This window comes from Stigmatopora nigra, chromosome 17 (genome assembly GCF_051989575.1).
Source record: "Stigmatopora nigra isolate UIUO_SnigA chromosome 17, RoL_Snig_1.1, whole genome shotgun sequence".
Classification (NCBI taxonomy): domain Eukaryota; kingdom Metazoa; phylum Chordata; class Actinopteri; order Syngnathiformes; family Syngnathidae; genus Stigmatopora; species Stigmatopora nigra.
The window spans coordinates 4,106,209-4,122,334 of NC_135524.1; the positions used below are offsets into that span (position 1 = coordinate 4,106,209).

General features: G+C 39.7%; 1 protein-coding gene across 2 annotated transcripts in view; it reads left to right on the forward strand.

Moving 5' to 3' along the window:
- Positions 1-1,288: 1,288 nt before the first annotated feature.
- Positions 1,289-16,126, forward strand: part of hcn1 (hyperpolarization activated cyclic nucleotide-gated potassium channel 1) — a 45,895-nt gene continuing 31,057 nt past the window's right edge. The window contains exons 1-3 of one of the 2 annotated variants that reach the window (XM_077737125.1): positions 1,289-1,529; positions 1,887-2,589; positions 7,356-7,779. In XM_077737125.1, the coding sequence (XP_077593251.1) occupies positions 2,231-2,589; positions 7,356-7,779 (783 nt within the window). In that variant the 5' untranslated portion in view covers positions 1,289-1,529; positions 1,887-2,230. The remainder of the gene's footprint in view (positions 1,530-1,886; positions 2,590-7,355; positions 7,780-16,126) is intronic. The other variant, XM_077737128.1, reaches the window with a different exon arrangement.

Below are 16,126 nucleotides of genomic sequence, written 5' to 3' on the forward strand. Positions count from 1 at the left end.
GCTGCCAGTGCAGGCCTATGAAATGGTTCACGTCAAGATGAGCTATTGACCGTAAGCAGAGATGACTGGGATGTAATCTTAGAGACACAATGCAATTTTAGCCTGGCCAATCAGAGAGCAGCAGACGGAACATTGTGCTCGGTGGTGGAAGGCCACATTTTCTTTCAATGTGTTTTCAGTTTTCAATATTTGCATTTGAAGCAAGAATGCACATTTGACTATATTTTCTTGTTTGACAAATGAAAAAGTCACACACGAATTCAACTGAAATAATTCTTTATTTCCGTCTTTAACAATATTTTCCCTACAAATCATTCATTGACAATACAATTTTTTTAATAACTTAACTCTCTGGACTAATATTATTTAAAAAAATCTTTAGTTATGTTCAGTAGTCATTTAAAATATTTATAAATAAAAAACTACTAGTTCTCCTGCCTTCTTTACAAATACAAGCATGCAGTCCATCACTTCATGAGACTCTTTGACCCCCAAAATATATTTTTTCTTCTCCTCTGACATGTACTTTGGGGATTTGCACTTCTTTCAATATCAGTATTGCTTAAAGCCATAAATCTTATGCAATCTTTCTCTTTTAGTGACCCTCCTCCCACTCTGTCCTTTCCTCCCTTGCCCTGGCACCACGAACTGCGGAAGTGAAGTTACACAAGGAGTTGAACAGTTGGCATATCAACTAATCCAACCCAATGCAAACACAAATTGAAAAAAAAAATACACACAGGAGGAAATAAATGAAAGGAAGTCTGTTTCAATTAGGGCAACATTTGGATTGTTACATAATAATCCAAAAGCAAACATGCAAAACATCTGAGCTAATATGCTGCCCGGTCATCTAGAAAGCCAGCTGCACTGAACTAGATGTTGCTGCTGTTATGAATATTAAAATTATTTCTTATTATTCTAACTTTGAAAAATCCCATATTTAAACTTTTTAAACTTGATTTTCATACAATTAGCAAGTTAAGTTTAAATATTTCATTGTTATTCTACTTTTAACATGTTTATACTTTAAAAAGTATATATTTTTGGACAATTACCATTATGATAATAACTTTTTTTGTCTTATAAATCCAATACTTTTGTATTTTAAAATGAAAGTGAACTAAAGTATCACTTTACTCTTTTTATTTGTTATCTACTGCTAAATGTCAAATCTATTTGAACTGGGAAATCTGACATTGAAATTCTATGTGATTGTCAATTGTTTACTGCCATCCCTTCCATGTTAAATAGATTTGACGTTTACATTGATGCAAAACACCATTGCCAACTACCTCTAGGCCAGGGGTGGCATACTATTCCACAATGCAGTTATAGATTTTCCTTCCAACCCATAAAGAAGAAATCTTTTAACCAATCCGGTGTCATCCAAGTACAATCAATGTATTGCAGTCAGGTGCTTCTTGTTTCTACAGAAACCCCATTGATGAAACTATCTGGATCGGTTAGAACAAAAACCTGCACCTAGAGGGGGCCTTGAGGACTGGTTTGCCCACCCCTGCACTAAGGTCACTTTAATCATATTTATTTTCCATTATAATCTAATTCATGCATACTCTCATTGATCCTAATTGCTTTGCAATGTTATCAAAACATGTCAGAGACTTTCCCTACTTTAAATGCAGTAAAATGACTCAAATGCATGCATGTCCATGCATTTCCTTTTAAATCCTGATTATATCTCTCAAGGAATTTGCAATCATGAATTGTTTATGGCTTTCTCTCCATGTTAAAAAGGCTCCCAAACATTCTAGAATGGATCAAATGCATTAAACGTGCATGCATTTTAGTTTGAAACTGTATACGAGTGGGAGGAGGCATTTGACCAGCATGATTATGTAAATAAGTTGCAGGCTCGTGTGCAGGTTGAAGCCGCAGTGAGACAGACCATCCTCGTGTCTGTCTGTGTGTGCGTGCTCGGACGTTTCGGGGCCAGCGCCCGTCGGTAGATGGCGGTAACCCAAGAAAAGTGATCCAGTGAGCAGGGGAGGGCTGTCGGCCACTCGGGCTCCGGTGTTTGCGGCAGCAGCATCATCATCATCAGCAGCAGAGGCAGAAGAGGCAGCATAGGCAGCAGCAGAACCAAAGCAGGGCCAGCAGAGCCAACGCCGAAACACTGTGAAGGACAACCGGTGGAGAGAGCATCACCTCTCCGCTCTTCAGCCCCCCTCCCTCCACCTCCCCGGCCCCCCTTCTAGCGCACGCAGCCATGGAGGACAAACCCAACTCGTTCTCCGGTGCCAAGGAGGAGAAATCGGATGGGAATAACGCCTTCCAGAGGCAGGACTCCATCCAAAAGAATAACAGCACGGGCGGAAAGGACACTAAGGAGCACGGCAACTCGGTGGGCTTTAAGGGGGAGCGAGACGAGGCCATGGTGGGCTTCGACGACCTGGAGGCGGCAGCCAGGCAACACGGGTTCATGCAGAGGCAATTTGGGGCCATGATGCAGCCTGGAGTCAATAAGTTCTCCCTGCGGATGTTCGGCAGCCAGAAAGCGGTGGAGAAGGAGCAGGAGCGTGTGCAGACGGCCGGCTACTGGATCATTCACCCGTACAGCGATTTTAGGTAAAACACCTGCACGCACCACCTATCGTACACCGCCCCCTTCTCCGATCACCTCTGGGGGGTCTCTGTGAGCTTCCACGCGCATCTTGCTATAAAGCACGCGTTTCATTGCGGCATTTTGCTGCATCGCACAAACGTCCTTGAACGCAACGCAACGAAAACGCGCACCGTCGCTCAGTGCGCGCGCGTGTCTGCTTGCGCGCGTGTCGTGTTTTTGTTGCGACATATTGCAGCTCGTGCGGGCGAGATTCGACCTGCCAATGCACCAACATAGTCATTGTACCTGGTGAACTACTTCGATGCATGGCAGGAGGGGAGATGACGACAGGGGAGATTGGGAGGGGGGCTTGAGACCTGTCTTTTTTAGTTGGACCTCTCATCTGCCATTTTTGGAGGGTGGGAAACCCATGGGGCGAGGGATGGAATGGGGCTCGAGCGTGAAGTGTTAGAGAGACATCTGCTCGACATGGTGTCCTAGTGGGTGGCGCTGGTGCCTCGCTTTCTTGAGTGTCGGGGTTTGAATGGGTCTGTGATTCTGTTTTTCCCCACGGGTTCAATGAGGGCAATGTGGGGTGCATGTGATTGTGAGTAGGGGTGTGACAGTATATTGATAGGTGGATATATTGTGATACTTTGTATACTCATTGTTCATCTAAATACTTTTGACAAGAATAGGTTTATGGATTAATAGACTCTGTGACTCTAAAATGTTTGACGAGGCCTTTAGGATACCTGTCATTTGTTGATACAGGAATTTTGTAATTCTATAGTGTTGCTGTATTTCTATACTGAAATTTTCCATTTGTAATAGACCAAAATGCTCCATCATTCCATAACAAATTAAAATCTACCCGTCTAAAAAATTAAGAAAAGAGCAAAAGGTCTGTAATGTGACGGAAAATAATCTCACGGTGTGACGATGGATGCTCTGGTGGTTGGACCGCCTCATCTAATTCCACCAGTGAAATCAGGTGCAGTTTGGCGGCCAGCTCACGGTCCATTTCACCAATTAAGGCATCTCACTCATCCGAGCTCTCATCCTGCATGCTATAACCTGTGCAGCTTTTCCCTGGAGTTAGTAGAGATGTTCTAGGTTTTTAGAATGTTCTGGTTATTCTATTTTTCTCCCATTTAATACAGTCATGAGATATGGAAAGATTGAGGAAAAAGACTATTTTCAGGCAAAAATATGATAAAAAGATTCGGACACCTCTACTGTGGAGCCTACTCCTAACCAAGAGAACTGTCTGTGGTCCTGAAATCAAAGCTAGCAAGCCCAGCAGCAATAATTCAAACGTTGTTTACCAGTATACACTAGAATATAAAAACTCAGTGGCTCACATAGTATGCTAGGGTCCTTGTGTTTCCGTAGGTGTTGTTAGCAAGCGTTTCAAACTGTTGTTGACTGTCAAAACAAACCAAAATGACTATGAGGCCTCCATCTGCAGATTTGCATTGCAAATTCTGCATACACCGCTAGCCACATTTTTTTTTAATTGGACTTTTTGAGTCAAGATCTGTGCATATGTGTTTTGGGTTGACAAAAATATTGATGCATAGGATAGATGAAATGCACGTGCACCCTATGCACACTAATGGTGGTGGTCAAGGATTAGCTGTCTGTGAGCTTAGGGGCTTCTGCATACCATTATGTAAGGAGATTGACCCTTGCTGCTTTAAAATGGCCAAAGTGTACAACTTGGCTAATTTTCTTTGTCATACGAAGCATTGAATAAAACCGTCAGAAATGTCAATTCGTCATCGTAAACACGTTTCGACAAAAGTCAAGAAACACTAAAATGACATAACTTATTGAGGCCAGTTAGTTCGCTTGTTTAACAAATTTTAACATGAGATAAGTTTGTTTTTCTCCAAAAGCTAAACTAATGGATTAAGGACATGGCAAAAAAGATTCTAGGAATCAGTTTGGACATTTTTTATTCCCCTTTTTGACTTACAGTGTGTACCATCGGCCTGACATATACCAAAGGGCATTTTATGAGAGGAGTCGCCTGAGAAATTGCTTTCCTCGACAAGCTAGCTTTCGTGTCGTGACCAAGTGTGGGTTGCTGTTGTCTCTCTTCGCATTCAGGGTGTCGCTTTCATCATTTATGCCTACCCCCAAAAAATCAAAACAAAACAAACTAACAAAAAACACCACAGTATTAGTAATGACTTGCAGTATATCCCTTCACTTGAAATGTAACAGCCACCATATCCTCTGCTACAGCCTGGCTTCTTAAAGATTAATGGCAGGTTAGTAGTATACATTATTCATAGGTTTTTGGAGAGGTCCCACATGCGGGGTCTCATATACCTTTCCTCACGCTAAAGAGAGAGAGTGGCCTTTGTCGTCCTTTTGAAAGGCATCCTAGTGCGTCAGTGTTTTTAGGCAAGTGTGCCATGGCCAATTTTCATGCTTTCTCACATTCACAGTTTAGTATGACTATTCACAGCTAAGCTACCGTTACTTGGCTTTTGCAAAAGGTGTTCCTGTGCCAATTTTGGAGACATTCAGCATGCATTTTCTCCCTCAGCAAAGGCTTCCTGCTAGTGACTCTATAAATAGCACTGTATTGATTCTTGTCTGTAAGAGGACTATAATGATGCTTTGGCAATTATCCATGAAAAGATGACCGATTCATCTAAAGGGGATCAATGTAGATGTCAAAAGCAGGTGTTCGGTCAGACTTGACTATTTGAACTCTTATGCCATCATGCTGGATTAGACTAATTACATTCTGTTTCACTTTGAGATTCTGTTAATTAAACCACCTGCAAAATAAATAAATAGAAATTGGCTAGCCATCAGGAATGGGATTTTATAGTACAGAAACACTTCATTAAATGTTTTTATTAATAGTATTATTGGTCATGAAAAACCCTGTGCACAGAAAGGACATTTTACCCTTGGCTTTATTTCTGTCTTGACAAAAGTGTTTTTTTTAGATACAAAAGCCCCATAAAAAGAAGAAAAACAAGAGATTTACCACCCTTTTAAAATGTGTACCCATTCTGTAGACTACCTCTGAATTGGGAGTATTTTTATTACTTTTTTATCTTTGAATTCCAAGCTATGCACTAACTGTGACTGAAAAAACTGCAAAATTGCTTTTTTTTGCAGAATTTACAAAGATTTAGCTATGATACAACCTTCCAAAATGAAAACAAATTCCAGGTTTACGCAAAAAAGCAGGTGGGAAAATATCTCTAACACAGTCATCTCTGTTTTTCTTTTCCAAAACTGTTACCAGGTGATGGTGTCTTTGGCCTCCCAAGATACTCTGGAAACTTTTCATTTTGCGCCAATTAAGCAAAGCAATTTCAGACGGAGGTTGCGCTTTTACCATTGATTGATTGTGACAATACAATGAGGAGTATAGATTTTTAGTAAGGCTGCAGTCTGAACTGGGCACGTTTTACGCCGGACTGCGCAGTGTGCCGTGCGTGGATCTCAGCTGAAGTGTTAAAGCAAGCAAGCTTAATTCAATGATGTAGAGAGAGCTACGCACACTGTTAAGTGTGGTTGACTGCATCGTCACGCTTGGCGACCAGCTCTTGGAAACCAAACGGCCGTGTGCCAATCACAGAATCATATTGAACCCATTGGATGCCATTGCCAATGCCCCTCCCAGTATAAATGTTGGCATTTAAAGATGAGCATTTACAGAAAGTTTTTAAGAAAATTAATGCCAATGGAATGGAATTTACACATTTGGAATGGGTAATGCTGTAAATTGTCTGGATCTGTTGTGCTAATGAATACATTTGATAATTTCCAACCCTTTTTTACAGGATTTTTTTTACATTTCAAATTTGAACCCATTTAAAATACAGTTGATTTTTACATACCTCATATAATAACTTCATCAAATTACCGCTTACAAGACTGAAACTAATCCAAATTGAACTTTAATCTATTGGAATCCTATATTTCTTCTTCTTTTGAAATGACCTCTCACCTACTACGTTCATGTTTAAGAAGAATAACAGAGTTGTCAGGCTCAAGGTCCATTTAGCTGCAGTCCGTCGTAAGAATAATGGCTCGGACGCACCGTCGAAGGTTCTCTGCCGAGTCAAGGCCAAACATACCATGTAAGAATAACCACGCTGCTATTTTCCGCAGCGCCTGGAGGGCCGCTGTTTAGCTTTAATTGAAGACAATTATCGGACATGCGATCTGCGGGTATATTTATGAAGCCGAGGCCGCGGCTTAATTAATTCAAACAGATCCATTACTGCCGGTCCAGACTGCCAGCACAAGCACAGGCGGCCTGCCAGTTTAGCAAGCCAGCTAGTCGATTTTCACCCTCGGAGGATGGCGTCAGAGGGGAGTTTTTAGTTGCCGCTAGATAGAATGCCTTGAAAGCATCTATTTTCAGATCTTATCGCCGGTCTGGGGATCCTCTGAGGGCTTGATGAATGGCTTGCAGGGGCCGTTAACACAGCCTGGACCAATGACTTGCTCTCTTACTACACAGCAGAGTTTATGTCTGTGAGAAATAGCTAAAAAAAACATGATATTTGGACAGAAATTTGATGTATACGGATATTATTTTAGCGAGAAACATGAAATCGATGGATTTGGTTTACTGTTCTTGGCTATGGAAAATGATTGATGTGGTTTTGTATCATTCAAGATAAATTATGCCAATTTAACCCCTAAATATTATTAGACTTATTTTTTACATAAAATAAAATGCTTGAGGAGGCAGGCATCCCTTTTATTTTGAAATAATGATTCATTACATTTCTTGTCTTTGCAGGTTCTACTGGGACTTGATAATGCTCATCATGATGATGGGGAATCTAATCATCATTCCTGTAGGAATAACCTTCTTCTCAGAGCAGACCACCACCACCTGGCTTATATTTAACGTGGCCTCGGACACCATCTTCCTTGTGGACTTGGTCATGAACTTCAGGACGGGAATAGTCAACGAGGAAAGCTCTGAAATTATCCTGGACCCCAAAGTCATCAAGATGAACTACCTGAAGAGCTGGTTTGTGGTGGACTTTCTCTCTTCCATTCCGGTGGATTATATCTTTTTGATTGTGGAGAAAGGCTTCGACTCGGAGGTCTACAAGACGGCACGTGCGCTCCGCATCGTCCGTTTCACCAAGATTCTCAGCCTGCTGCGCCTGTTGAGACTGTCTCGACTCATCCGATACATCCACCAGTGGGAGGAGGTGAGTACGACGATTTCGGGTCGATGTGGGGTGTACGGTGATAGGGTTTGGAGTTAGATTCTGGGCACGGTAGCAGCATATCCTGACGTAGCGGCGTCAAATATCATGTTTAATTCACCATAACTTAAGTCTTGAGATATGTCGGATAGCTAAGTATTGAACCAGGGTGTTATAATTAGAATTAAAGTATGAGGGCTGCATTGTGAAACAATTAGGCACTATCAAATAATTAATCAATAATATTTTTTTACATTTTTAAATCCACCACAAGGAATACAGGGGATTTAAGTGTACATTAAGTGTGATTATTATTTTTTTCTCTTTGCTATTTCGCTTCGGAGTGATGCAATCCGTAACCAATTTTCAGAAATAGCAGCAAAATTAGCACGGATACGAGAGGAGAAAACACATTTCCAAAAAAAAAAACCTTACTTTGAACAGTTGCATTAGCAAGTATTTTTTAGTGTATATACATATTTATACTTTCTTTTATTTCTTTATGAACTCATAGTCTTTTTTTAATTCTAAAGGCCAGTAAACCATTTTTAAATGTATTTATCATTTTTTAATTTGATTTACATCCATTACATACACTTGAATCATCAAAAAATGTAATACAATGGTAAATTAGATGTATTCATTTTTAAATTTAGCCCCTTGAGTTCGACACCTGCGATTTGAGAGGACTTGTCAACAAGCATGTATTTGTAGTTCACCCAAGCCCCTCAGTGTCCTTGTCGGACCTTGTGCCTTGTTTGTTATTGTTGTTGGCGTCATGCGTATCACATCATCAATCGACATTCTTTGGGTGTGCACCTCACGCTTGACCGAGCACTGCTGCAAGGGTCGGAATGGCTGTGGCTGGAGCCTTTTTCCAAGATAAATGTCGGCCGTAAATGAATCTGCGTAGATAAAAGTACTGGGCCGTGAGTTCAATTTCAAGCTCTTGTGACGCTGACCAATGAAGTAGAAAGTGTTCAAAACCCACTAAAGCAGCCAATTTCCACCATTTTCCACCAGAAACGGTCCTCCAAGAGGCCTCTCATTTAGACATTATAGTAGCCAGAGAGTCAGATAGTTAAATAAACGGTATATTAAATGAACTATACTACTATTTGCTTCCTCCAAATGTGCTGTTGCTATGTCCTCGGCATGCTGGCTATGTGGGAAGCTGATTAACATTCCAGATGAGCCACCCAGAGTCTGTGGGAGGACTGTGAGGTGATCCAGACCCCAACTAGAAACAAATAGCATGCGTAATAAACCAATGAATGAACGAATGTTCCGCTGGTGTTGTTTGAAAGCGCTGTAATGAAGAAATGCCATGATATGGAGGCGTTAAGGCCACAGAAAAGCCCCCTCTAACCCACCACGACACATACGCCAACACAATAACAGAGTCAACACATCTTCAGGAGCTGCTGTGAGCACGCAGAGTGTAAAAATTCCAGGCTGTCATATGAGGTTAGGTGTCAGATAAAGGACATGTGCTTATAAGGGGAGAACAAATGCATTCTCCAACGCCTTGAACCATCGTCAATTTCATTCAGTTAGTCAGCCAGCCAGCCAGCCACTCTTAAGTGTCTAACTGACGAAGAGTCGTCATCCGGCATGCACGTCACTGTCCTTCACTGCTAACCCCCCTCCTCATTTTGCCACCACCTCTTTGCTCCATCTGCCTCGTCAACAGTCTCACAGAACTGGGCTGAAACCCCTTCGTTATGCTCCAATTACACCACCATAACATCCGAAAGGAAAAAAAGTCAAGTATTAATACTCCAAAACCAAGTATTGGATTGGGATATCACAAATTCAGACCACACCTATTTCCCATAAAATTACTTATCAAGAAGAAACCTCTCAAAATGCCATTTTGAGCATATCTTTCGATTTTTAATCCATTTTTGAAAGGGAAAGCCAAATCATTTGAAATAAATTAGACATCTACTGCTGGCTATTCTTGCCAGTTCAAATGAACTGAATGTATCAAAAAATAATCTCTTATTTAGCCCCTCTTAGACCCTTAAGTTTAATTAAATTGAGCATACATATATAGAAACATATACACACTGTTTCCACGATTCAGGTTTTATCTGAAAAGTACACTGAAAGCCCTCCAAGAAGACAGAACTAGAATTTCCCGTACATAACACAAATCTTCCATGCTTAATGATACACTACAGACAGATCAAGACAAAAAAAATCCTTTCCATCTTTCTGCCTGTCTTATTGCGCGGGGCGACTCCGACACATACAAGCACGCACACGTCTTCCCGCCAGCCCATCCCATTTTGTTAAGAGCTCATCAGTTTACTGTGACTGCAGCATCACGCAGCCTTCAAAAAAGGCGTTGCAGAGACACTCTAATATGCCTCTATTTTTTTTTGTAAACTAGCTACCGTTTCCTTACAAGAATGTTCATGTTATTTTATCGGATGCATGCAACGCAGCATATATAAAAAGTCATACTTCCCTGTTATTTTCACAGGACACTGAACACCCACATGCCTGCTTTGAAACCGTTAGCTCGCAATAAATTGGAGAAAAATTATATCAAAAGCAACCTTGACTTATAATACACATTCATTTTTAATGCAAACAAACCATTGTTTGTATACATATATACATACATATATACATACATATATACATACATATATACATACATATATACATACATACATATATACATACATATATATACATACATACATATATATACATACATACATATATATACATACATACATATATACACACATATACATGTATATACACGTATATACACATATATACACATATATACACATATATACACATAAATTCACATGTATATACACACACACATATACATACGCATATACACGACTTTGCACCTTCTGTTTACGATATAGTGAGAAATATGGCTTTATCGTGATAGATTTGTTTTCCATTATCGTACAGTACGAGTGTCTGCCTTCATGGATGTTGCTCAACTTCTTAAAGTCAGTCTTCTTTTAGAAAGAACTCCATTCGGACTCATCAAGACACGATTAATCAACAACTTACTATCGTTAATCGATTCTTGTGTCTGCCGCTGCTTTATACTGATGATACCCATTAGGGTAGGCCGTTAGGGCCAAGGCAGATGATGAGCTTCATTATTCAGGAATTCCTTGTCAATGCCTCTCGGAATAATGGTCGCTCTAGTATGTAGTTTCCAGGCAGAGTGGAACCGGTAGGCTGGTGTTTGCGAGCGGCCCACCGCCGTGCGCACACGCGTGCGCTCAATCATTCATTCGTTTGTTTGCTGGCGCGTAATTATGGCGATGTGCAGCGCTCAGGGAAATTGCAGCTTACGCAGAGAAGGTCGTGCCGAGCGGTTGACTGCTCATTTGCCGTGCCGAGCAAAACAAACAAGGCTTAAAAAAATGGGGGAGAGAGAGAGAAAAAATGAGGGAGTGGAAACTTCAAACTGGGGTGATTTTTGTTTATTTCATAAGGGCTTCAAAGGCGATACTGCGGCCTTCGGAAGGACACGTTGGAACAGTGTTTCGTAACGTACGATCTCGGATGAGTCACACTTGGCTCCTCGCCATAAATCCTGGCTATCATTGTTAAAGCTTTACTATCAATTCGACATTATCCATCTTCATTGTTTTGAACTTGGATGGATTGTATGGAATATTTGGGGAAAACTAACATGTATTTTAATTAAGCGGTCCAATTGTCAATGGAATCCAACGATAAAAATAATAGATTTTCTACATTTTGATATCAGGTGCCGATGGAGTTTATGTAGGGACTTTTTTTTTAAAGGTAACCACAAAGAAGAGAGTTACAGTCGTTCGATGGAGGAAGTGACGAGACTGTAGACAAGAATAGCCGTTGTGTGAGAGGTGGGGGAGGGATGGAGCTGGTTGATGTCGCGGTGGTGGTGAAAGTATGATGACTGGGTAACGTTATTTATGTGATAGAGAAATGACAGTGAGCTGCTGAGGATGACACACAGACTTAAGATGGAGGAACGAGGAGAGTGAGGAATTGCCAATTGTTAGGGAGGGGGAGAAGCTGTCAACTTTGGCGAGGTTGTTTTTTAGTTGAGGAAATGTCACTTTTCCTGCTTAACTGCATTTTCTGGGAATTAGAAATGACATAGGATTTGGCTGAAGGGTTATCCTCAAAAGTACTTGAAAGCTATGTTCACACTGCAGGTCATTTCAAATGTTTTTTTGCGATGTTTGCAAGAAGTATCTGATTTTATTTCACGCAATATGAAGAATCCAATTGAGATTTATCCGGAGAATATGATGTCTATCCGACACATCTGGAGTACGGACATAATCCTCATGAATACGATCCTTACATCATCAACAATGACATATGCCACCACTGTTTGACAAAATAAACAACAGACGCGGACAGAATACGCACGCAATAAACATTTCCTTCTTGAGAATGCATGTAAGGCTATCAGGTTTGACAAATGTTGTTAGTGTGATACCAAATGCCAAGATGCATCATGGGAAACCTTTGCATATAGTCAGGGTAGGAAAGCGTTAGTTCGCCGCCTGCTGTTTTGCATTTTCCTTTGACTGGCATTCTGTGTTTTACAGAGTGTTTCTTGAACAAAGATGTAACTGCCGTGTAGACGCTGCCACTTCTGGTTTATATCCAGCAACACTGGCGGCAAGAACATCGGGCCTTCTGCCATACTCATCTCCGCCGATGGGCTCAGGTTGGGCGGGTGGCGGCAAAGTGGGCTCCCTTGGGAGAAGGTTTAGCCTTTTTTTTTGCTGCTCCAGACGCAATATGTCAGCTTCTAATGTGTTCCAAATTGAATACATAACAGCTGTTTTTTTTTTTTTTGCAAGCTTAGAAATGTTCAAGATCAAATATAATCTTTTTTTATGGAGCTTTCCAACCATAGTGGAACAATTGGTCATTATTTATTTTAATACCCAGAAATGTAAACTGCAGCAGCAATAATTCTTGGTGGAGTAATTATGATATTACATTAGGTAGTATTGAGGAAAAGGCTGACTAGTACACCTTCAAATTTGATTTTAAGTGAAATTGCATAGAGTGAATTACTGCATAGATTCGTTCTGTTCTCGTTTCCGATAAATTTGTCCAACATAACGATAAAAAGTGACAGATTAGTCGGTCGGTCATACTGTATTTCTCATTTTTACATTAGTTGAAATTGCATTTGGCTCCCTTCGCTCGTTTCAATACTAAATCTAAACAACCTATAAAAATGACCAATTAGCTTTGCAATGTTCATGTTTTTTAAATTTTATAACACAATCCTGAGTGCCACACATACCTATAAAATATCATGTCACAGTTTTATTTCCAATATTTACTCCCTTTTTTCCCTTTAACTTTCTCTCACCTCTGACTGCTGTAATCCATCACAATAATGTAATTGCTTGCTTGCATATGCATTTTCCTTCTCCTTTATTCTAAAACTATTCAGACCATTGCTTGTAACTACAAACGAGGCAGTGTAGCATTACGGTGTCAAATTCTTTCATAGTTTAGTAAAGGAGGATTGATTACCTCAGCCAATACAATGACTAATTTACATATAACAACATAAATTGTGTCAAACTAAATATATATTAAGAATAAATTTGCCCGTTAGATAAAAACAATGCACATTTTTGGCTGTTATTGAAGAGATTTAGTCAATCAATTGATCTGTAAGTAGGAGAAAAGTACTCCAGCTGAGCCAGGTATCTAAATGACTTCTAACTGCATTACTGCGACTGCATTTTCCCTCAACGGAAGTATTGTCTGTCTTATACACGCGCACTAATACACACACACACACACACACACGCTAGCTTATGTAAACACACTGCTGAAGGTGCTGATTGTCTGTCTTACAATGACTCAGCGTGCTGTCAGTGCACAACAAACATAAAATGTCTGCAAGTAAAGTTGCCAAAGCACACACACACACAGACACACACCAGTCGTAGTTTGGACTTCCGGAGCAGGATTATGCAAAATGCACCGCACATTTTGAGTTTGTTTGCTCAAGCGTGCTGAATCAACGCTTCAGAGGCTTGAGATGTGATAAGAAGCGACAATAGACAGGGAGTCAAATAGATTAATACAACGAAAGGCATTGCTTAACTCAACATAACATAGTTTGCTATGATATTCAAGATTCATCACATTTGCTTGTATTTTTTCGAATCTAAATTGCACAAGCCAAAATATGCAGAATGAAATAAAAAAGTAAACATAAATCACATGGGGAGGAAGTAATTCATTTAATTGGGGGAAAAAACATGCATTATGGCAATTACAGTAAAATAGAGATATACTATACGCGGACCAAATGTCTATTAATGTAATATATTAACAGTTATTTAGATTATTACAGTATAATTATAGTAACACTCTCAATTTAACTTCAAATTCTATATAAAATTGCAAGGTTAGCCAAAGTATGGGTTAAAAACTGCAAGTTATAGTCCAAAAATAGTGTTCATTGCATTATATAGACTGTAAATAGCAGTATTTTTGACAAATTTGGCCGTAACGGTAAGTGGAATTGCTAAAATAAATTTAAGCCAACTATTGTACATGTTTTTTTTGGTCATACCTACTTACCCATGAATAATACTGGGTATAATATAATTGGCATATTTTTCATCATAATGATTCGCCATAAGGAAGTGTATAATTTTTAATCTTGATTGATGTGCTCCTACAAGTTGTTATCTTCAATTACAGCTTGTAAAATTAAGCATATTGCAAACCGGACTCTATTTAAAGATGCAATTAATGCTGTGGTTGCACCAAAGCTGTGCAAGGGTACACAATGTATGGATCACAGATGCCAGCCTGTGACATTTAGAAGAAGAAGTCTGCCTTCATTAGTATGTCAACTCAAATGCCATTTAGTGGCAGGACACACAGTGTGTGTTTCCTGCTGTGTGACGTGATTGGATGCGACGTCTCATCTGTGTGTTGTGTGTGAGAGTCTGCGATACGTCACGTTAGCGTGCGAATCTACCCAACCACGTCGCCTAAGGGTGGCATGAGCCGACTCTCTTGCGCTACTGATATTTTTTCCCCTTTCACATAACACACAACTTGATTTTTAGCATCACACTAAATAGTGCACTCTTACTTTTTGTCTGTTTAAAAAAAAAATGCTGTGTTATAAGCACCACAATGTGTTTCATAGTATATTTTTCTGACGTTTAGATCTAAATAAAGTGATTGATTTTTTATCTTGGAAAAATATTTTTCTTTTATCCCAGTAGTGTTATTAATACATATTTTCTTTTTTGTAGACTATAATGGCCAGTCATGCTGGGTTGTTATTCTGCGCAATAAATGTTACACTTTAGTTCATATATTTACAAAAACAAATCTAAATACTTTGTTGTTGGATAATTTAATCTCCTAAAAGCTAATTTGTACATGTATTCCAATTATTCCAATTAGACTGTATTATCACATGATAGACAAATTCAGCCATATTTTCAAGCCTTATTTGGTACTCATGTTTATTACTTTGCCTTTGAGTAGCCTTTTCTGCAACAGCAGCATACTATCCAACAACAACAAAGCTTTAGAATAAGTCGATTAAAAGGAAACATCAATCAATATAAACAGCATTTCACTTCTCTTGAGGGACCACACTACATCAAGTTGTCGTTTCTGAAATCGACAGCATGTAACTTCTTTCAAGACCTAAGCACTACATTAGAAAAAGTAGACTTAAGATCAATATAACTCAACATAAATAACCAAGCGAACTCAATAACACGGCTGATTTCAGACAAGGAGTTACTTCCAGATGTGGTTAATCAACACTGCTTTACACAAAATTCTTAATCTCCATATAATCTCACGCCACGAATACATTTTGCAGGTTGAGATGTGGTGCGTCACGGCAAAAACGTAAGGTTTGATTTCCCTGCAGGGTTTAGCAAGGACTCAATCGTGGAGGCAATGTTTGTTGATGCAATGGCGTGCTCATTTCTGATTACCACATTGTGGTCGTAAACTCTTTTTGTCATATTTGTCGTAGTGAATGACTCATTTTGCAAGCTCACAATGCACATTCGTTTCACGTCAGTTGGCGGATTTGCCCAACGTTTTTGTTTTGATTTGCCCCTGTAAGTACTTATCTTAAGCCCTGCTCTGTTTTTGGCAGAAATAAATGCAGATCATTTTTTTTTACATGCAAGACACGATTCATAAGACTGCTTCCAGTGAACGGAGAGCTAAATTTAACTTGTAACCTATTCCACTTGTTTCTGAAAAGCTACACTTTTATACGTAAAGTGCAAAAAAGGTCACTATTTCACAACTGCATGCATAGAAGTAAATGTGC